The 22,397-nt window shown below is 41.3% G+C and overlaps 1 protein-coding gene across 1 annotated transcript; it reads left to right on the forward strand.

Moving 5' to 3' along the window:
• Window positions 1-1,082: 1,082 nt before the first annotated feature.
• LOC131227043 (F-box protein SKIP24) lies at window positions 1,083-19,457 on the forward strand. The gene is made up of 5 exons (XM_058222737.1): window positions 1,083-1,405; window positions 13,612-13,785; window positions 15,273-15,435; window positions 15,537-15,684; window positions 18,976-19,457. Exons 1-4 carry the CDS (start codon window positions 1,179-1,181, stop codon window positions 15,672-15,674), a joined length of 702 nt encoding a protein of 233 aa, XP_058078720.1. The 5' UTR covers window positions 1,083-1,178; the 3' UTR covers window positions 15,675-15,684; window positions 18,976-19,457.
• The last annotated feature ends 2,940 nt before the right edge of the window (window positions 19,458-22,397 follow it).

Here is a 22,397-nt window from a genome sequence, read left to right on the forward strand (position 1 = left end):
CCATTCCAACATTCATTACATTTATCAATTACAATATTATTTTATTACGAATTTTATTTATTACGACATCTTTCCATTATAAAAACTAAGCAACTACAACATATTTCTATACCATCATCCATTTCACAAGCTCTGATCATTTATACCTAATAAAATAATATAAAAAATAACTATCAAGTAAGGGGAAAATGAAGAAGAAACAAGGAAGAGAATTAAAAAATATTATCCACCCTTTTGCTCCCTCCTCGCTCGTGTATCCTTCCCTCTGTACGTGTGACTTTATCTGGGAAGGCAAATAAACATCCTCATAGGCTCTATGGCTTTTGGAACGTTTCAACGGTGAGTGAAATTGTTCCCACTGCTTTTCTATTGATATCTATTGTGCGGTCCACTTAAGCTTTGGATCTGTCTCATTTTTGCATACACGACGTAAAATGATCCGAAAAAAATGGATGGACACTGTGGATAGAATGCAAACAGCGTAGTGGGCCCCACGGAACTTTATACCACGCAATCCGTTATCGCGGCTAGTTGGGGACGCGGATTATCTACGGGCAGGTTGAGTAGCGAGACTGGCTATTGAAGTTACGTCACCAAGTTCTGTGGGCCCATCATGATGTATGTTTTGTATTCACACCATTATCCATTTGGAGAGATCATATTAGGGCATGGTCCAAGGAATGAGTCAGATCCAAAGCTCGAGCGGACTCCACCACAGAAAACAGTTGGGAGAGTTACGCCCACCGTTAAAAAGTTCTAAGGCCACAAAAGTTTTGATCAACCGGATATCTGTTTTTTATCTTCTTTTGTGTCTGCGTTAACACATGGACAGTATGGATCTCCAATAAACATCATCGTGGACCTTAGGAAGGTTTCAACGGTGGGTGTCACTCTCCTCTTTGTTTTCTATGGTGGGGTCCACTCCAGCCTTGGATCTGCCTCATTCTCTGGATCATGCCGTAAAATAATCTCTCCAAATGTATGGACGGTGTAGATACAACACATACATCAAGGTGGCCCTAAAGAACTTGGTGACGTAACTTCAGTAGCGAGTCTCGCTACTCAACCTGTCGGTAGCTAATCCGCGTCGGTGGTTGCGAAGAAAAGAAAAGAAATAGTAAAGAAGACGCAGCAGCTACTTCTCATTTCATTTACAGGCATTTTCCTCGGTGGATGCTATGTCGAGTCTTCCAGACGAGATATGGAGTCGTATTATAGAAATCGGAACGGAAAAGAAGATATTGAGTTGCAGAGACGTATGCTGCATCTCAATGTCCTGCAGACGCTTCTGCAGGCTCTCCAACGACGATTCCATCTGGTCTATCTTGTTCTCCCTCGATTTTCCCTCCCCCAAATCCCTCTCCCTTTCCACCAATCCCTCTCCCAAATCCCTCTACAAATCCAGGTAAAGATACTCAACCCCCACTCTATAATTTCTTGTGCTTATGGATCGGCAATCTGGAGCATTGATTAGGTGGGCGCCAGAGAGCTTTCTGTTACAGAGACCCCCTCTTAGGGCAATCTCGCGCCTGAAATTTTCTCATTTCATGCGCTCATGGATTGGCAATCCGGAACATTGAGTAGGTGGGCCCCACATCGAATGGGGTTCGTGTTGGGAAATATATGGCGGAAATCGAAAGTAAAAACAGAACGGAGAATTAAAGGTAGAGAAAAAGTGCATGTGCAATGACTCTTAACATTTCTATTATTATATTATTTAACCAATCTCAATTGAGATAAAATCTCAACAGTTCGCACCCAAAATTTCGGGTGCGAGATTCCCCTAACAGGAGTTAGTGGTTACAGGGAGTTCCTGTAACAGAATGCTCTTTGAGGTCCACCAGGATGTCCGACAGCTGCTCCACTCCTCAGTTTCGCCAGCTCACGTGAGCCTCCACTCATCAGTTTCACCAGCTCACGTGAGCCTAAAAAATGAGGCAGATCCAAGACTCAAGTGGGCCACACCACAAGAAACAGTGGGGATGGAAATGCCTTCTGTTGAACCGTTCATGGGGGCCCATTTTGATGTTTATTGTTTGGATGCCTGTAAAGTCATTAAGTTGTAATCCAATTACGAGTAATCTGATTACTGGTGTAAAGTGTTTATATGCGGTTCTGTTTGGCTTTGAGCTGTAATATGATTCTAGGGAAACAGTTGTCTGTGCTTGGATAACTTGAAATCTGTTTACAACCTATATTTAGGTATTCACTCACAACAGATCTTGGAGTAGTAAATCTTTTTAAAATAATTAACGGACATATAAGTTTTCATGTAAGATAGATCATTGGGATAAACCCAAATCAATAAAGCCCGTGGCCAATTTTTTTTAGTAAACAAATCATTTGGTGGGCCACAGAAGTGGGCCCACTAATTCAAACACAGCACTAAGGTCTGACAACATCCCAATGTATGAGAAGTTTCAACCCTAGCAATACTAACAGATACAGGGAGAGGTTTGTCTTCTTTTTCTTCTTCATTTACTTCTTTTGTTTTGAGTCATTGTAACCGTTGGAAGATGATCCACAACTCTTCTTGCTTTGAAAATTTTCAAAAATTATAGCAATTGCCTGAAATCCCTTTACTTGTAATCCGAAACATAACTTTTTCCTACGTTTCAGATTACAAATAAAAGCTGTAATCGGATAATAGCCTGCAATCTGATTACAGACAGATATACCCATCCAAATGGCCCCTGTAATCTAATTACCTATAAACAAATTTCGACTTAAGCACTTTACAGGCATCCAAACGACCCCGTCATTAAGTTGTAATCCGATTACAGGTGTAAAGTGTTTACATGCGGTCTTGTTTGGCTTTAAGTTGTAATTTGATTATAGGGAAACAATTGTCTGTGTTTGGATAACTTGAAATCTGTTTACAGCCTGTAATTAGATATTCACTCACAATAGAGCTTAGAGTGGTAAATCCTTTAAAAGTAATCAAAAGACATATAAAGTTTTTACATAAGATGGATCATTGGGATAAGCCCAACTCAATAAAGCCTGTGGCCGATTTTTACGGTAAACAAATCATTTAGTGGGCCACAGAAGTGGGCCCACTAATTCAAATATGGCACTAAAGTTTGATAACATCCCAATTTATGAGAAGTTTCAACCCTAGCAATAGTAACATAGAGAGAGAGAGAGAGGTCTTCTTTTTCTTCTTCTTTCGTTTTGGGTCATTGTAGTTGTTGGAAGATGATCCGCAACTCTCCCTGCTTTGAAAATTTTCAAAAATTATAGCCGTTGCCTGAAATCTCTTTACCCGTAATATGAAACATGACTTTTTCTTATGTTTCAGATTACAGCCTGCATTTTGATTACAGGCATATATACCAATCCAACACTCCCTATAATCTAATTACCCGTAAACAAATTCCTACTTAAGGACTTTACAGGCATCCAAATGACCCCTAAGTTGATTCCCACCATAATGCAAATGGAAACACCGGGAGGCGATTGGATGGTAAAAGATCTTGCAACAAACTAAGATCAATGGAAAAATATGTCCTTCAATGCAACACATGCAAGAGGATGAATATTTTCTCAATTAGCAAAATGAGATTATGGCTAACAAGTTTTATTTTTATTTTTGTAAAAGATAACGAGATTTATACTAAAAAACAAAGGAGAAAAACAAGGGGGCATGCTGAGATGGCAGGAGCAGAAACAGCAAAAGAAACTAGAAACCTAAAAAGAGAAAATTAAAATCTATAAGAGAAGGCACAACAGAGGCCCAATCAATCAGCAGCTGCTTGGCTCTCGACCTGACGACTTGAGCTGAGGCTTGCTCATTGTTGAAACACCTATCATTGCGCTCCTTCCAAACCGCCCACCAGATGGCCATGATTGCCATTCTCCACACCTTTGAATTGTTTTTATCCAACTTGAATCCGTGCCAATACGCAAGGAGGGAGGAAGCTGAGGCAGGCACACAACCGCTTACGTTGAATCTTGAGAAAAAATCCAGCCGTATCTGAGATACGAAAGGATGGTGAACGAGAAGATGATCCATCGATTTTTCAGAAGACATGCAGCACAGGCATATGTTGACGAGTTGCATACCCCTCTTCCTGAGGTTGTCGACAGTTAAGATTCGATTCCTGGAGGCCAACCAAGTGAAGCAGATGAATTTAGGGGGAACGGGGTAATTCCAGATAAACGGGGAGATCGACGCAGCCGGGGGAGGGGAGCGGAGAAGGAGAGAATAAAGAGATTTTACTGAAAACTGGGAGGTTTTATCCCTGGTCTAGATGATATGATCCGGATCGGAGAGGGAAGGGGAGGCCCTGGATAAGCAGTCCAGAAGATCAGCAAACTGAGTGAGTTCCCAGTCATAAAGATTTCTGCGGCACCTGATGTCCCAAATGATGCCATTAGTCAAGCGAGAGAAGAAGTGATTAATGGGTCTATCCTTCGAAGTTGCGAGACGAAATATAGAGTTTAGCTTTCCTTTAATGATCTGTACCCTATCCAGTGGTCTTCCCAAAAGCGAATAGCCGAACCATCACCCAATTGGAAGGAAATATTTTCCAAAACTGGATTTTTGGAACGAAGGATGCCCTTCTAGATATGAGAAGCTCTGTAAGCAGAAGAGTTCCTGGTCCACCAACCTCCCAAAGAAGTCCCGTATTTTCCTTTAATGACGTGATTCCATAAAGCTTCCGGTTCTGTTCCCAGTCTCCAGGTCCACTTGCCCAGGAGAGCCTTGTTCATCACCCTCAGATTTTTAATATTTAAAATTAGTGCAGACCTCCTGCCAGTCCAGAAGATGGAATTTGATCTGATTTTCCTTGCCACTCCATAGAAAATCTCTTCTCAGATTGTCGATCCGACGCCGAATAGCTGGGGGGCATGTGAAAAGGGACATGAAATAGATCGGGATGTTTGACAGAGCAGCTTTGATGAGAGTAAGCCTACCCCCCATAGACAGATACCTGCATTTCCACCTAGACAACGACTTTTGAAAATTCTCCACCACCCTATCCCACATGGACAGGGGAGGGGGGCCAATGGAGAGTGGAAGACCAACAAAAAAAGTTGGCAGGGATGCAGTGGAACAACCGAAAATTTGAGCGAGAGAGTTGAGATCCTGGTCGGCAATGTGGATTCCGAAAATTTTTGATTTGGCCATATTAATGCGCAAACCCGAAACGGCCTCAAAACAACGTAGAGTTGTGAGCAGCTTGACAATGGCTTCCGGATCGGCTTCGACGGTCATCAAAGTATCATCTACAAATTGAATATGAGAGATCGGCGCAAAGACTCCTGGCATAGAAATGCCACTGAACAGACTGACGCGCTGGCCCATAGACAACATCTGGGACAAAGCTTCAGAAATCAGGAGGAAGAGCAGGGGCGATAGGGGGTCTCCTTGACGTAAGCCCCTTGAGCTTGAGAAGAAACCCTTAGGGACACCGTTGAGGAGCACCGAGAAATGGGGAGATTCGACGCAGGCCTTCATCCACAATCTCCATTTCTGACCAAAGCCAAAATGGGAGAGCAAATAGAAAAGAAATTCCCAATCCACATGGTCGTATGCCTTTTCGATATCTAATTTGCAGAAAACTGATTTCGTCCCAGAAGAGTGACAGGTGTGGATGACTTCGTTGGCGATAAGCACTGCATCGACGATCTGACGGCCCTTAATGAAAGCATTTTGTTGCTTGGATATCAATTTATCCATCACTGAAGCAAGCCTAATGGATAGAATTTTAGCTAGAATTTTATATAGGTTGCCAATTAGACTGATGGGTCTAAATTCAACGAAAGAGTTAGCCTCGTACACTTTGGGAATGAGGGCGATGAAGGACGCTCCTATACCCTTTGAGAGTTTTACCCTGGAGTGAAATTCATTAAGGAAGTCAACCACGTCCGATTGCACGGTATCCCAAAAAGAATGGAAGAAGCTTATGGGAAATCCATCCGGCCCAGGGGATTTGTCCCCATCCATAGTATCAATGGCAGCTTTGATCTCGTCAAGAGAGAAGGGGGATTCCAGCCGATCTCAGCTTCAGACGAAAGAAGAGAATGAAAATGGATCCCGTCAATCGTAGGCCTAGACCAGCCTTTAGAAGAAAGGAGAGATCTAAAATGAGACACCGCAGCTTCCGAGATAGCGTCCTTGTCTTTAGCCTGCCTACCGTCAACAGAAATGGAATGAATCGCCTTAGCCTGGGCTCTCATATTAGCGATGCAGTGGAAATGCTTAGAATTCTTGTCACCCGCGGCTATCCATTTGGACCTCAATTTAATCCTCCAATAAATATCATCCTCCAGACATCTGGAAGAGAGGGTCTGGATTATTTGAATACGTCTGGCAAGGGCCTCCAGAGGAATGTCATGACCATCATAGCCACTGTCGAACATTTGGAGCTCAGAAAATAAAGCCTCAGTGTCGCGATTTCTTTTCTTCAGATGATCATAATTCCAAGCTTTTATTATTTAATTGCTAAGAAATAAAGAAAGCTCTAATATTAATGAAAAAACTAAATTAGCCTCACTTATTTTACCCAAGTAGATCTTGGTCGTTACAAGGCTTAAATGAAAACAAAATAAAATAAAAAAGCAAATATACAATACCACTAAGTTATTATGCATGAGACCATGGGTCCCAACTCACGAACTTGTTCTTGTTAAGAACCTAACCAATAGGCCAAAACCCCAGGACTTATGGAACATGTAAAGTTAGGCTCTTAAAACCCTTTGGATCGTAACAGTCCACCACGCTCTGCAACCGATGTTCGTGGCAGCCCACTTTGTGGCGGCACTCTTTGGCCTCTTTTCCAAGGCATGGTAGATGCACTCTGGTTATCCAGGTAGGCCTTTCCACTTGGTGGCTGCACTCTGGTTGCCTAGGTAGCCTTTTCCACGTAGTGGCGACTTTCAATCTAGTCCAGGTTGCCCTTTCCATACGTCGCCCCTTCTATGACTCGAATAATGGATGTGATGTTGGCTCTGATACCAATTGTTAAGAACCTGACCAATACGCCAAAAGCCCCAAGACTAATAGAATGTGTAAATTTAGGCTCTTTAAAACCTTGGGATCATAATAGCTCTCATGTGTGGCCCCCACATGTGAGATTGAGTGAATCCACGTGGTTTCATCAGTTCCCTTGTCTTCATGAGTTGCAACCCCTTATGCAGGGCCTCTTCATAGTGATTCTCCTTCCTTAACTGAGTTCATCATTCATTGTTACTTCTTTATTGGTAGGGTAATCCTAAGAGTTCATTTGGCATTGAGGGGATTTGAGGGAAGTGAAGGCATTTGGCATAGATGATTTGAGGGAAAATAGATTTGGAAGTATCTGAATCCTACCAAAAGCACCTTTTCAAAATCTCTGCTCTCAATCGAGATTTGAGAGTATTTGCTCCCAATTGTCTGAAACTTAACCATTGGGCCTCCATAGTAAATAGAAGAGAACTCACACTCTCTCACCTTCTCCAACAGTTTCTCTCTCTCTCTCTCTCTCTCTCTCTCTTGCATCGAAAATAGAAGAGAACTCGCACTTCTCATCCAACAGTCTCTCTCTCTCATCAATTGTTCTCTGTGAAATGAGATCAGGCTGCTTTTTTTTTTTTTTTTTTTTTACACACGCAACACACCCCCCCACACACACGCGGTAGTGGGCTTTCACCACCTATGGATACTCGAACCCTTGACCGGGTGTTGAAACTCCCAAGAGTCTACCACCCAAGCAAGAGCAAGGATCCTGAGATCAAGCTGCTTGCCACTGTTAGTTATGACTTTGATGGGTTTCTCCTCACATGTATCCCGTGTGTGGAAGGCATTAGCACACAACCAATCTTCATTATGCTCTTCCTTGGGCACCATCTGGATACGCTTAACAAAATATGACATAGGACTTTAATTTACACCATCAAGCTATAGGTCAACATCATCTATGCCTGTTTCTTGTCTGGCTTTTCCTCGTCAATATTCCCTTCACAAAGGTTGAGATTCTTAGTCAAGCACATGGTGGCAAGGTAGCCCTTGTCTCCACAGTTGTAGCAGGTGGCATTATTACAGCTACTCTTTGATGTTTCTCTAGTTTCCTTTCCCGCCTATAAACATTGTTTCGTGAGGTCCTTTGGCTGTCAAGTAGGATGATTATGGGAGAATTAGATGGTCACCATCGATTCGAGATGACGAATGCTCTTCATGTTGATCTTTGTTGCACCTATTTGTCATCCATCTGTGTTTCTCCTTGTGTTTTAAATAGCGAATAGCTTGTAGCGTATTGTTCACCCCTTTAAGCGTGAGGCGTAAGCTGCATAGCGTTTATTGCAAGCTATATGCTACTTCTAGATTTTTAATAAAGCTTGCACTTGGTTGCACCAATTTCATGATATTCTCCACCAAATTAGACTGATTAATAATGAAATGTAACAAAATTTCATGATATTTAGTGCAACCGAATGCAACCTGAAGTTCTAGGAAATGACAAAGATTAAGTATAAAGGTAAATAAAGAGCAATGAAACTGATTTAATACTGATACTTACATTATTTTACTAATAGCATTGAAAAGTTTTTTTTTTTTTTTTGAAAAATAGAAAAAATGTAACAAATCATTGAAAACATCAATCGATGTTAATATTGTGGTGATAACTTGTAATGTGAGCTATGTAGTGTGAAGTGTAGTCTATGTAGCATGTAGTGTATGCAAATTATCATGTATCGTAGGATACACTCGACTTAAGCTATTTTCATGAGATACAAAGCATTAAGGCTAAGTTACGTTACGTAGCGTAAGCTACATGCTACATGCTACATAGCGTAACTATTTAAAACACTGATTTCTCCCATGCTCACTGTGCAATTTGATATGTTCAACCATGCTCTCTAGTTCGAATCTTTACCATCTCATTCCAAATATTCTTCCTGAATCCTCTGCAATAATGAGCTACCTGCTGCACTTCTAGTTTCACAGAATCACTACTCAATGTCAGATCTTGATATTTCTGCTTATACTCCTCAAGAGTTACATTATCTTGTTACAAATCTAGAAGCTTCCTGAACATCTTGGTTTCATAACCTGATAGAAGGAATCTTTACTTCATTTTGGCCTTCATTTCTCCTCAACTTGAAATGTAGAAGGCCACAACACCTCAGATCTCTCACTATCGAATTCTACCATTTGAGGACTTGATCCTTTAGTTTCAGCATAGCAAATTGTATCTGAACTTCTTCGACCATCTGAAACGGTTTAAAGTAAATTTACAGCAATTCTATTCAACCGTGGAAAAAATTCTGGTCTCTGCTACCATTGAACTCTTCAATTCCACTTTCATGCTTCTTATTGGATCTTTTGGCATGAGGGATGTTAGATGTACTCAAAATAATCATGATGATTACCTCCAGGAGTCTAAGACCCTTAGCCTAGGGTATTGGGATTGTTGATACCCTTTGTAAGTGTCGTGCTCATATTTGTGATTTGCATCACCTTTACAATTCATTTATGGCCTTGGCTGTCTAGGAGATCGGTCTCCTGACTCTTGATTAAGATTAGAGTGAGGATCTGTAATATCTCTCCTGTCACTAGCCTCTAGAGCTGTTACTCTGGTGCTCATCTTGCGATGTTTATCTTCAATTGATGCTGGTCATGCATTTATTGTCCCAAAATACCTGTCCCTTTTGACCAATCCCCCTCAAGGTCCCTCTTAGAGCACAAGTAAATATAATCAACCTGCACTCACCCTTTAGGAATTCTATGATCCACCGCCCGATTACATTTGCTCATGGATCAGAAATCTCGAGTGTTAATCCAATGGGCCCCACACTGATGGGGACACCCCCAAAATCTCAGTTGGGAGTTTCCCTGATAGGGGTTACAAAGGGTTCCTATACCCAAAGCTTTGTGGGGCCAACCTTGATGTCCATGTGACATCCTATTCCTATATATTAATCAGTTTCATCAGCCCGTGCTTGAACGTGAGCCAAAAAAATGAGGCTGACCCAAGACTCAAGTGGGGATAAAAACGTCCACCATTGTAACCTTCTTGGGACCCATCGTGATGTTTGTATGCCATATAACCCGTTCATAAGGTGATTCTCACTAGGATGAAGGGAAAACACGCATTTCAGCCTAGGCCCTGGGAAGCTTTCAATGGTGGGCGTTTAATCTCCATTGTTTCCTGTGGTGTGGTCCACTTGAGTTTTGAATTTGACTTATTTTTTGCCTAACACCATAACATGAGCCGACAAAACTGATGGATGGAGTGCATGTGACATGGACATCGCAATGGTTCCCATAAAGCTTTGCTTTAAAGGAACACCTTGTACCATTTAAGGAGACTCGCATCCCAAAATCTCCGAAGTTCGAAAGATCACAACCATTCAATCAATGGCTTGAAAATAGATGGGGTTAGGGTTGTCCAATCTCAAAACTTTTCGGGTGATAGATCTGCTAGATTGATTAAATCAACGTTCTGGATTTATCAGATTAGATCTTTAGAAAATATGTGATAATGATGCAGGATGAATGATCTAGACTAAATATGCTGTAAAGAAATTATAAAAAGATTAAAGAGCAATTCAAAGCATAAAATATACTAACCTACCACAAATATAAGATATCAAATAAACAATAAAATTCATATTTCAAGCTAAATCACAATCCCCTAATAAAATAAACCATATAAAACAAGGATCAATGGAAGGTAGAACTTTCACCTTAGCATAGGCTTAGGCCTAATTCAAAGTGGCCGATTTGGTGTCTCTAGGGTAAGGATATGAGAAACTACGGTTAGGGTTTGGGTTTGTAAGGTTAGAGATTTGAAAGGAATTAGAGCTTTGAAAGGATTTGGGAATTTAAGATCTTATAAGAAATAGGGGATTGGGTTTTTATAAAGAACCAGAGATTAGGACTTGGGGGAAAAAAAAAAAAACTAGGGTTTATAGGTGAATGAGAACTAGGGTTTTAGGCTAAGGTTTAAGGGACAAGAAGAAGAATCGAAAATAGGGAAGACATGAAGTTAGGTGGTTGGTCATATGGTTATACGTGTCAAATAACCATTTACTCTAAAAGCTTAAGCTTTTAGAGTGGTGTATCAATGTATACCAAGGGACTTTATCACTCTAACACCCCCCCGCACGTGCGGGGTGGGAACTCCGCACGGGAACATACTGACAAGGGTGGAGGGACACCCACACCATTAATAGGCCGAGCTTGATTTCCCGGTCCTTGGGCCATACTTGATTTTTCCTGACCCCTCGTGGGAGAATAAAATATTAGCGAGCCATATTTGCTGCTCTCGAGATTCGAACATAAGACCTTCCGCCCTGATACCATGTCAAATAACCATTTACTCTAAAAGCTTAAGCTTTCAGAGTGTAGTGTATCAATGTATATCAAAGGACTTTATCACTCCAACAATACGGTCCTTTTCGTACAGCCGTACAAATTTACTTGTACGGACAGGCAGTCCGTATATGTGGGGCTTGATAGAGATGGGATGGTTTGGGTTTAAGTGGAGGGAGGGATAAGAGAAGATGAGTTTGGAAAAGAGTAAAGGGGTTGAGGTTTGGAGAAGAAAAGTAGAAGAAAAGAGGGATTTGAAAAGAAGATGAGAAAGACAAGATAGAAGTACCTTTTAAATGAGAGATAAGAGAGGAAAGATTAGGCATCACACCATCAATCTCCATTCATAGGAAGAGAAAGCTTCAAGGGAAGCAAATGAATTTAATTTTTTTTAAAAAACCATGCATTCCTAGTGCAGGCCATTCCCCCCTTTTTTATAGTCTCAGAAATGATTTATTTTTTTTATTTTTTTTTATTTTTTTGTAAAATACAAAAAGACGCTCTGAGATAAAATTTTCAACATAAAGACGCTCAATGAAATAAAAGTTGTTCGTAACTCTCTAATCTCAACTAAGTATCAAAATAAATCCAACATGAATAACCAACTAAATAAAAGAAATGAATCTAAACATCCTAAAGTCTACGATCAATGTAATCGAAGATCACATGATCCAACCGTCCGATCGACGTGTCCTCGCAATCGAACAGTCCAAACTCCTCAATAAACAACCCACATGTATCTTCTTAGTGTAGGGTCTTTGAAGATGCACGGTCATGCATGTGGGGTCTTCAATGTGGCCCACTTGGCCCATGTTGTGGTCACTAAGTCAAAGTGAAATTGGAGCTGATCTTTTGTATACTTTATAAGGTGCTCGGATGTCCTCCTCAGATAAGATGCGCATGGGCACCTTACATGTAGCATACATCCACATCGACTCAAGCCATTGACAGTGGGAGCCTCAGTGTAGATGAGTCATCACCCATATATCACAAAGAATGGATGATCATTACCTTTCGGTTGATGGCCATCAAATGGATGGTTAAAGCGAAATGCAGTATGTGGTTGACATCTTGTTCATACTAGTCTCCATTCATCAGAGATTAGGATGTCCAATCAATTTGATTTCCATGGAGGTCCACGAGTTGGATGGTTTGGATTTAGGTACATATCACCCATTTGTACTATGGCTATATGCAGTGTTCAAAGCATTGGTATCATTACATGTGTCGATGATTGAGGATATGGAAACTCGTACGATTGTACCTATATCACAAATATTTGGAAAAATGTTGCTGACAAAGGGAAACATTGGGAAAATCGTGGAATTTTCCTGTGAAAGTTTAGGAGATGTTAAAAGACAAGTATTTACATGTTTAAGAATCAAAATATTGTAAAAAAAAGGTTTAAAAAAAAAGTATCCATTTTATAGGGGGCCCAAACTGCGTGCTTTCAGAAAAAAAAAAGTAGAATGAATTCTTGTTACTCAAATACCATGAAGTAGTAAAACATGAGCAATACATACACAAAGTAAAGAGAATGAAAAAACGTGTCTTACTCACCTGGAGTTATGAGGTGGCTCGAAGTCATCATCTTTGTCCCCACCATATACATACATGGTACATCCATGCATCAATCCAGTGGTAGGTAGAGTGCGTTTTGACAGGTCATAGGTTCAAATGCCAATGTCGTGTGTGCGTGTGCGTGTATATAAAAGAAAGAAAAATTCCATCCATATATACGTTCCATCCATACATGATGCATCTATCCATTTGTCTGTCCGTCCATTGATCTTTCCATCCATTCAGTTTCTCATCCATCCATACAGACATACACATGTACATGCATAACACATTCGTCCATCCATCCATCCATCCATCCATCCACACACATCAATACATAATTAGGAAACAACATTATTATTTTTAAAAGGTAAACAGATTTGTAATTTTTAAATCATTCAACAATATCCCTTGTATCAATGATATCGCTGATGCAAGCAAATTTTTGTACTGGTGAGTTAGCGATTTGTCAGCAATATCATTATTATTGGCGATGCGGGCAATATTACCGCTGATAAAAATGAGAATTCTTTTTTACCTCAATGTCTGTATCGGCCACCCGGTGGTACCATTGATATTGCCAAATTTTCTTTAACAGTATGAGCGATATTTGGAGCACTAATGGTATGCAGGCACATGAGTAGTCATGCCCTGCCAGTGTAACTAATTTTAAATGTCCATGGGCCAGAATCATAGCATTATATCCTCACCATCCTCCTCTCCTCTCTCTGAATGCGAACTTGTTTTAGGTTTGAGACGGAGAGAGCATTGAAGGTTGCGGCCTATCGACGTGCTGTCCTTAATATCGAGAGTCAGATTGCAATTTATTCGATGAACCTTGAAAAATTGCAGCTACAATTGGTTGGAGAGAAGGAGAAAATGAAGGCGGTGATGTCGGAATTGACTAATTTGGAGAAGGTCAGGTACAAATACTACACACTGTTTATTGCCATGGCATCATGAATGTCATCCCACCTTACTGGTAACAATTTCTGTTGTAATAAAGTGTGGAGTTGGTTTATCCAACATTCTCCTAAATTTCTAAACACATCCTTTTCCGATTTGGGGACCTCAAGCTCCTAACATTTGATTTTGGTTTGCCTTCTTGAATGTTGAAGTTCATATCAAAACTGCTGCCATAACCGTGAGTGGCTCATTTTTGAGACGATGGTGCTTGTGAGTTGGTGTGGAATGACACTGATTTCACTCCCAATGACCTTCTTGTGGCACTTCTAATGCCTCACCTTTTGCTTTGCAAATATGTGGGCCTTTATTTTTCTCCCAAAAACATGCTTTTGAAGGGGACACGTCCGAATTCTACCTAGGTAATTGTCATAAATATTTTTAGATGCAGCTTATGATTTTCGATAAAAAAAAAAAAATGAGACAATCGGTATTGCTTTCTTAATTTGACACCTTCTTGAAAAGACTTCCATATCCATGGTTTGGAAGAGCCAAGTGAGGCTGCAGCTCCATACCCTATTAGAAGCATTCAATTGGGTATTAATCTATGTTGTCAAATGGCATAAGTGATCACATGCGACCAAGGGGGCTGTGCACATGCAATCGCACAGCCCCCGGTACTTTTTTTTTTTTGAAGTAAGGAAAAAATGGAATTTTTTATTATTATATAAGATTACGTAAAAATACCACAAGTGGAGAGATTTTTATTTTCATTTTTAATGTTATTACCAATTTCATCAAAATTGTGTTGTATTTATTACATCTATTAGACTATTAGACTATAACAAGTCAACTTACAAGTACTCAAACAAATGCATATACTAAAAATGTGAAAAAAAAAAGAATAGAAATGAGGGATGCTATTCGATTAGGGAAAATGTGATATTGATGCTGCTTTCCTAATCTGACTCGTGCACATAACCCATGGTTTGGAAGAGATGAGCAAGTTTGCTGATCTGTTCACTTATTAGAGGTTGCAGATCCATTCACTTATTAATTTTGGATAGAATGTGGGTGGGAGGGAGGGAGAGTGGCAGTTGTCACATGTTACTGGGCCAATACCCTTTTTTCCACAAAAAAAAAAGGGTGCTGTAATGGCCGTTATAGCTTGTATCGTAACTGTAATGGTGGTGGCCATTACGGGCACCATTATTGTTACGGAATACCTTGATATTAAGCGTAATGTACTTCTCGTTTTTCGTGCTGGCCCAAACACTCGTATGACTGAAATTCGATGGATAGTTATCCATTTTGTGAGATTATCGATATGGCATGAAGATCCACATGGACATGTTTGCATGGAATTGATAAAGGAACTGCTATTATATTTGGAACATCTTGGTTTTCTATTTCTTTTCTTCTTCTCTCACTCTCTCTTTTCCTTTTTTCCTTTTTTCCTTTTTCCAGATCTTGTGAATGATATCGTGTAATTGCTTTGTTTCATTAGGCAAGCATCTGTAGCCTTGAATGTTTGGCAGCCAGAAACTATTCGTGGTAGGCAAAAACAGATTGTTGAGCAATGTGTTGTACCTGTTGAGTATCGCATTGATGCTCTACACATGGAACTTAGAGTGTGCAAGATGCAGATTGAGATATTCAATAAGAGCTATGTAAGTGCTGGACTTCTGTTCCCTCGTTAAAATGATGCGAGATTGGCAGTGTTTGGCTGCATCCATATTTTCTTTTCATGTGTGGAAATGTTCTGGGACAGGAAGATGAAAAGTGCAAGCTCAAAGCAGGCAAGGAAGGGTTGGCATCTTTGAAATATCACCCATTACATGACTACCAGTCAGGGAGAGGAATTGATGGTCGCAACTTGAAACGGAAGAAGAGGAATTTGAAGAAGTAATGCCATGAATGTAAGGCTTAAAAAAAATTTGCCTTGTCTTTCTTCAGTTTGCTGTTTTCCCCTTGTGTACTTAAGTGGATGTCTCTTTTTTCATTTGTTTTGTTTTGGTTCGTTCATGTTCTCTGATTGTGGTGAAATGATGAATTCTGTGGACCTTGATCTAAGGATGTGCACAGCATCCTTGAGCCTTGAGTACTGACAAGTGGGCTCCAAAGATCGCCAATCCTGCCCATTGACCCGATTGTCGGCAGCATAGATAGATCATGCTCCAAAATCCCTTAAGATGAGAGGCTTGGACCCCATCCAATATTTGGTCTTTTTACCATCAAATATTTTAGTGCATTTTTGGGTTTGTAGAAAAATAAAAAATATAATGATTATTATTACTTGTTATATATATATATATATGTATGTATTGAAATTGATGTGTCTTTGTTAGTTTTGGAACCAATTGTTGCTAAATTTCTTGTTAAACCATAGATGACATTTTGGGAAAAAAATTATAAAAATCCCAGGAACAGTTAAGTCTATTATATTTAATGCTAGAAATGGTTATTAAACTGAATTTATGTTATTATTTGGAGAATGTTGAAGGGTGACGAAGACATTAATTGGAGGCATGGAGATAGGGTACATTGAAGTAGGCCCAAGGGTGAAGTGTGCATATTGTGATAAGACTATCAGTGGAGGTACTGCTAGATATAAGGAGACTTGGTAATGCAGGGGCATTTTCACACTGGGCTTGAGTGGGGTCGCCTGTGGGATGCAGGGGCACACTCGTGGTGGGTGACCCATGCGATTTGGGGCCTACGGGGGAGGTCTCGTGTTTGAGACTCCTTACCAGGGGTGAGTAATGCACATTTCATACTGGGCTCGAGTGAGGTAGCCTGTGGGATGCGGGGACACACTCGGGGTGGGCAACCCATGTGATTTGGGGCCCACGAAGGGGGTTCGGCCGAGGTCTTAATCCATGAGATGTGGGGCCTGGGCTATGAGATAAATGGATTAATTTGTCACACTCTAACAGTTTGAGCTTTTAAAGCTAGTGGTTAATTGTCCTGCATCAAATTGGTATCAAAGCGGGAGGTCTCGTGTTCGAAACTCCTCACCAGGGGTGATTAATGCAGGGGCATTTTCATACTTGGCTTGAGTGGGGTTGCTTGTGGGATGCAGTGGCACACTCGCGGTGGGTGACCCATGCGATTTGGGGCCCACGGGGGAGGTCTCGTGTTCGAGACTCCTTACCAGGGGTGTGTAATGCGCATTTCACACTGGGCTCGAGTAGGGTAGCCCGTGGGATGCAGGGATACACTCGGGGTGGGCAACCCATGTGATTTGGGGCCCACGAAGGGGGTTCGGCCAAGGTCTTAACCCATGAGATGTGGGGTCTGGGCTATGAGATAAATGGATTAATTCACCACACTCTAACAGTTCGAGCTTTTAGAGCAAGTGGTTAATTGTCCCGCATCACTTGGGAATGTTCTTTTGAACCTACAACAAACACGGCAAGCAATTCATCTACTCAAGCCAATCAAACTATGTGAATTTGTTGATCACCTACCTTTACACACAATTTCATCAAAATCCGGGATGATCAAGGGTGAATCACACTGAATGGTATTGATCTTTTGATCACTATCACAAGATTCAAAATCTTTAATTGGGCTCCTCACCTGATTCTCATGCTTTGGCCTCTTGCCAAATCCAGCCGTTGTATGTAATGATTTCGAATCATACACAGATCATCGGCCACATGGATTGCATGCTTGATTCACCTATGAGATTTTAATATCACCTCATAACTAATCCAATCCTTTTTTAATCCATTTAAAAAAACCCAATTTTCTTTTCAGACGATCTCTATTGCTTGTGTGGACCCACCAAATATGTAAAGTAATTGTGAACAATTCATGCATCTCAATAATAAATAAAGAGAAAAAAAATGCTTTTGGAGATGTATGGGCCTAAGTCCGTACAGAGCTCCACAATATTACCAAGGTATCCATTTTTTCTTCTACTATGATATGACACCATAATCTTCTTAGAAAATTTCTTCTCTATTCTATATTTTTCTTCTTCACTTTTTCGTACATTCAGTGCCCAGCTTTATTCTTTTTATCGATAATTCAAGTACATCCATATTACAAACAATACATTTATCATGAATTCACTTTTTCAAGATGTGAAAAGTGTCCCAAGCGACTTGGACCTCAAAATATCTGTACTTAGACCTAAGGGACCTATGCACCAATAGCAATCCACATTCAAAACATGTGACCCACCTTTTCTGAAATTAATCCCAACGAGATACCTTGCAGAACCAATCTTGCAGAAAATAATCTAATTAGGGATATATGAGTTTTATTTTCTTTTAAAGCTGAGCTTAGAAAGGCAAGATAGATATGATTCTCTCCCTGTTTCGTTGCAGAAATCACTTGGGTAATTTTAGATGAGAATTTCCCTAAACTCCCAGTATACTTCTTATTTTCTTTCATGGGCTTGTTTTATTATTAAAATTTGGTTGCACTGATGTAATCTGCTAAACCCTATCATTACATGAATTTCATCTGTATCATCTTTTGACAATATTTCTCATGACGAGTGATCTGATCCTTGTCCTTTTACATGAATTTCAATCTGTGGCATCGGCAATGATATTTTTTTGTGAAGAATGATCTGATCCTTCTCCATGTGCCCCTAAGAATCTCCCAGATTCGAAGATCTTAGCCATCAATCTTTGCCATTCTTTTGTTGAATGTCCACCATTAACATATTTTGCCTTGGAGATTTCTTTTGGGCACTGGGTAACTGAACCATGGTTGCATTTTTTTATGGACTGGGATTCTGTAAGACACTATAAACATCCACAGTGCTGGATCAGATTTCTCATTTGTTCTTTAGAAAGGTTGCACCAGTGTTTTAAGATCCATTTTGCTGCACCTGGGTCCATATGATTGGTGCCCATGGATCCACTTACAATTTCTTACTTATTTTCTCAATCCTCATTTTATCTTGAGAAGGGTTGCAGCAGTGTTTTAAGCTCCATTGTGCTGCACCTGGGTCCATGTGATTGGTGCCCATGGATTGACTTACATTTCTCATTTATTTTTGGAAAGCATTACACGCTGTACATCTGGTGTAACCTTAAGTCAATCCAGCCCATTCCAAACCCTGGGCCCCATTGTCATTTAAACGGTTCTTCTTATTTTTCCCCCTTATGGTTTCAATTTTCTTTGGCAAGATATTCTCTTCAATTAGCTTTTGACTAATAAATAACATTGAAACATGGTCTTCATTGCAGCTGATACAAAATCACATCAAGCAGTCCAAAGATGCAGATATGTTGCATGAGTGGCACTGGCATCTCTTCTCATGTCCTGCTGTTGGTGCCACCATTTCACATTTCCGGAGAAAATCGAAAAGGATTGACACTGCTCGAGTGACTCGACGCTTAAGCTTTAGTATCATGTGTAAGTCATTTACCTGTATAAACCATAAATCCCATCCCTAACCCTAATCCGATACGTCCCGTTGACACAGGTCATGTAGACTGGTATTTAGCAGGGACTGTATGTTCTGTCACTGAGGACATGTAATATGCCTGGGTATGCAGTTTGTAGAGTTCGGTCGGGCCCATGTTTTTTAGGTATGTGTAGGGAACCTGGAAAGGCCAATATTTTTTTGGCCTGAGCCTCATCCCTCAAGCACAGTCCATTAAGCAATTTCACATGGATTTTAGTAGTATGTAAAAGACTTGTATGCTAAAATGTGTACTTTGTATCAGATCTGCAGTTGTCCATGATTTTCTACTATTAAATTATTATTATTTTAACTATTATTAATTTAATTATTGAATATTGAGAAGCAAAAGGAGAAGGCATCCTTCAGATCAAGCTTTTCATCAAGCTGCATCACTCTTCAAAGCTCATTGGTGATTCAATGGCGAAAAAAAGGGCCAAGGAAAATCGTCATCTCTCCTTCCCTCGTGACGATTCCCCTACTCATCAGAATCACAAAGGAAAATCAAAGAAAGGCGAACAACCACCTGACAGATGCTCGAGAAGCAAAGGTAACAGATCCAAAGAAAGGGAGAGGACCAGTCGATCATCCAGATCGAGGGACGCTTATTCCTGCCGAGAAGGAGTGGAGAATGACAAAGGAAGACCGACTTACAAGACTACCTCTACATCTAGTGCAAGACCTTCGAGGGCATCCTTCAGGACAGGGTTACAAGGACCTTCTCGAAGTTGTTCCTCTCGTCAGTAGAGGACCCCGTCTCTGGATGGGGATTTTGTTAGGGAGTATGATTCAATGTGAAATAAATGATCCCTGGATCACACAGAATCATGGCGACAAAACTAATCCCCAAGAAGCGAAAAAGGGGGGGATCCAAAGGCTCAGAGACGAAATTGGTTCCAGCAGGAGGAAAGGCCATCGCGATTTTGAGAGATTTGTGGAAGACAGATTGGGTTAAAGTGGACAAAGCTAAAAAGAAATCTTCAAGCTTCTGAGGTCCAAACGGAGACCGCCTTTGTGTCCTATCCACACTCTCTTCCTTAGCAACTTCCCTGAGGACTGGATGGATATTCACTTCAACAGATTTGGGAGGTTTGGTAATGTTTGGAAGGTCGTGTCATCCCAAAGGAAAGTGTATCTCCTTGCATCAGAGGTTTTGCTTTCGTCGGAATGGACTCGGATGAAGATATTGTTAAAGCGGTGGAAGGGTTAAAAGGAAAAGTTTTCTACGGAAAGGAGCTGAGGTTAATGTGGCGCATTTTGGCCCAAAAAAGATGAACACAGATCTCAGAGTGCAACCATCTGTTCCTTTGAGATGGAATCCGAACAAAGTTCAGTTCACTCTTCTGGCCACTTCATCCCCATTGTTCAATGTAGGGGCGGGGATTCTTCCCACACCTGGTAATGGTTTGACCTTTAGGGACACCCTCTTGGGGGCGGCAACTTCTTCAGGTTAACAATTGAGGTTCGGGTTGAACCTTGTCCCCCTTCTCCTCCTCCCTCTCCTCAGCCAATCCTTTCCTCTCCTATTCCCCCCATCCTGTCTGAATCCCCTCTCACTTCCGTTCTCCCACCTCCACCCTCGGAGGATTCTCCTCATTTGGTTCAGGAGGAGCATGCCCCCCTTCAGGTTGCTGGGCGTTGACGTACGATAAGGGGGATCTGGTCATTAACGCTTCTGACGCTTTCCTCAAATCAGCTATGGATAATTTCCAATGGTCGGGGGTGGTCTGCCTTCGTCCTGATTTCTCGCAGTCTTTTCCTGGTGGTTCCAATTCTTCTGTGGGCTCTGACAGGCTGACTTTACCCATTGTTCTCTACTCCCGGCTAACATATTGGTTTCTTTCCAGCCATTTTCCTCGATCCACAATTTCATCTTGGTGACTAACTCGAATAGAGTTGGCCCAATGGAAGGGATGAGGAAATGGTCAGATTGGTCTTGTTTTGGTGAGGAAGATGCTTGTCTTCCCTCATGTTCCTCGTGAACTCTGGTCTGTTGAGTTTTTCACTGCTTTAGTTTCTTCTTTCGGTGAACTGGTGCAGGTGGACCAAGCAATTGTCAATTGGGAGGAACTTCATTTTGTTAGACTCTATATCGGGGTGAAGAGGACGATTCTTATCCCTCAAATGGTAAGGGTTAACGTGGGGGATACCCATCCCTGTTTTCATGGACAATCAGCCTTCTTTGAGGGTGGTGGAGCAATCAGACACAGATGACGAGCTGGGATGTTGTTTCACTGCCATCCACGGCACCACCTTCTCTGGTGCCTGGCGAACTACCAAATCCTTCGGCTCCCACGTGCGAACCCTCCGTCAGGATCTCTGCCATGAGCACCTGCCCACTCGACTACATATCGAAAGTGTCAGCTAGATGGCGAGAGGAAATGGCCACACAGACTCAATAGGTTAGATCCATCTGGAGAAAGAAAGGTATTGATTGGATTGCGCTTGACTCGATAGGATCTGCTGGAAGAATTCTTCATATCTGGGATTCCTCTTCTAGATCCATGGAAGACAGTTGGGTGGGGATGTTCTCAATTAATGTTGTTTTCCCAGAAAAATCCGTGTTTCGTTGGATATCCTTGGGGGTTTACGGGCCTTCCACTCCCCCTTGGCCTTTCTTCTGGGCAGAACTATCTTTGGTTCCCAATAGATGGCAGTTGCCTTGGGTTGTTAGAGGAGACTTTAATTCATTTCTCGTTCGAAAAGCTCGATGACTCTGATATCTCGAAATCGAATAGTGTTCTCTGAATGGGTTGCCAAAAATGGGATGTTGGACCTCCCGATGGGGGATTGTTAAATACTCTTGGTCTAATGGGAGGTCCTCCCTTTCTGACCAGTTTCTGGTTACCCTTGACTGGCTCTCCCACTTCTCCTTTGTGCGTCAAAAGGGTATGCAAAAACCGATCTCTGGTCATTCATCATGCGAACCCACCTCAGATCCACCATCCATCATGTGGGTCCCATCTTTTCTATGGACTGTCGATCATGTGGGGCCCACTTGATGTGGATAGTCTATCATGTAGGGCTACATTTTGATGTGGGCGATCCATCATGTGGGTCGGACTATCCATCATGTGGAGCCCAACCTTCAATATGGGTCATTCATCATGTGGGCTCACCTTTAATGTCAACCTTTTATTATGTGGTTCCACCTTCAATGCTCACCATCCATCATATGGGTCCCACCTTTGATGTGGGTTGTCC

Source organism: Magnolia sinica, chromosome 15 (assembly GCF_029962835.1).
Source record: "Magnolia sinica isolate HGM2019 chromosome 15, MsV1, whole genome shotgun sequence".
NCBI lineage: Eukaryota > Viridiplantae > Streptophyta > Magnoliopsida > Magnoliales > Magnoliaceae > Magnolia > Magnolia sinica.

Bases quoted from the DNA above. Each gene is read 5' to 3' on its own strand.
- LOC131227043 (XM_058222737.1), top strand. From the start codon at position 1,179: ATGTCGAGTCTTCCAGACGAGATATGGAGTCGTATTATAGAAATCGGA. The intron at 13,786-15,272 runs GTACAAATACTA...TTGTTTCATTAG, and splicing joins ACTAATTTGGAGAAGGTCAG to GCAAGCATCTGTAGCCTTGA. The intron at 15,436-15,536 runs GTAAGTGCTGGA...GTTCTGGGACAG, and splicing joins AGATATTCAATAAGAGCTAT to GAAGATGAAAAGTGCAAGCT.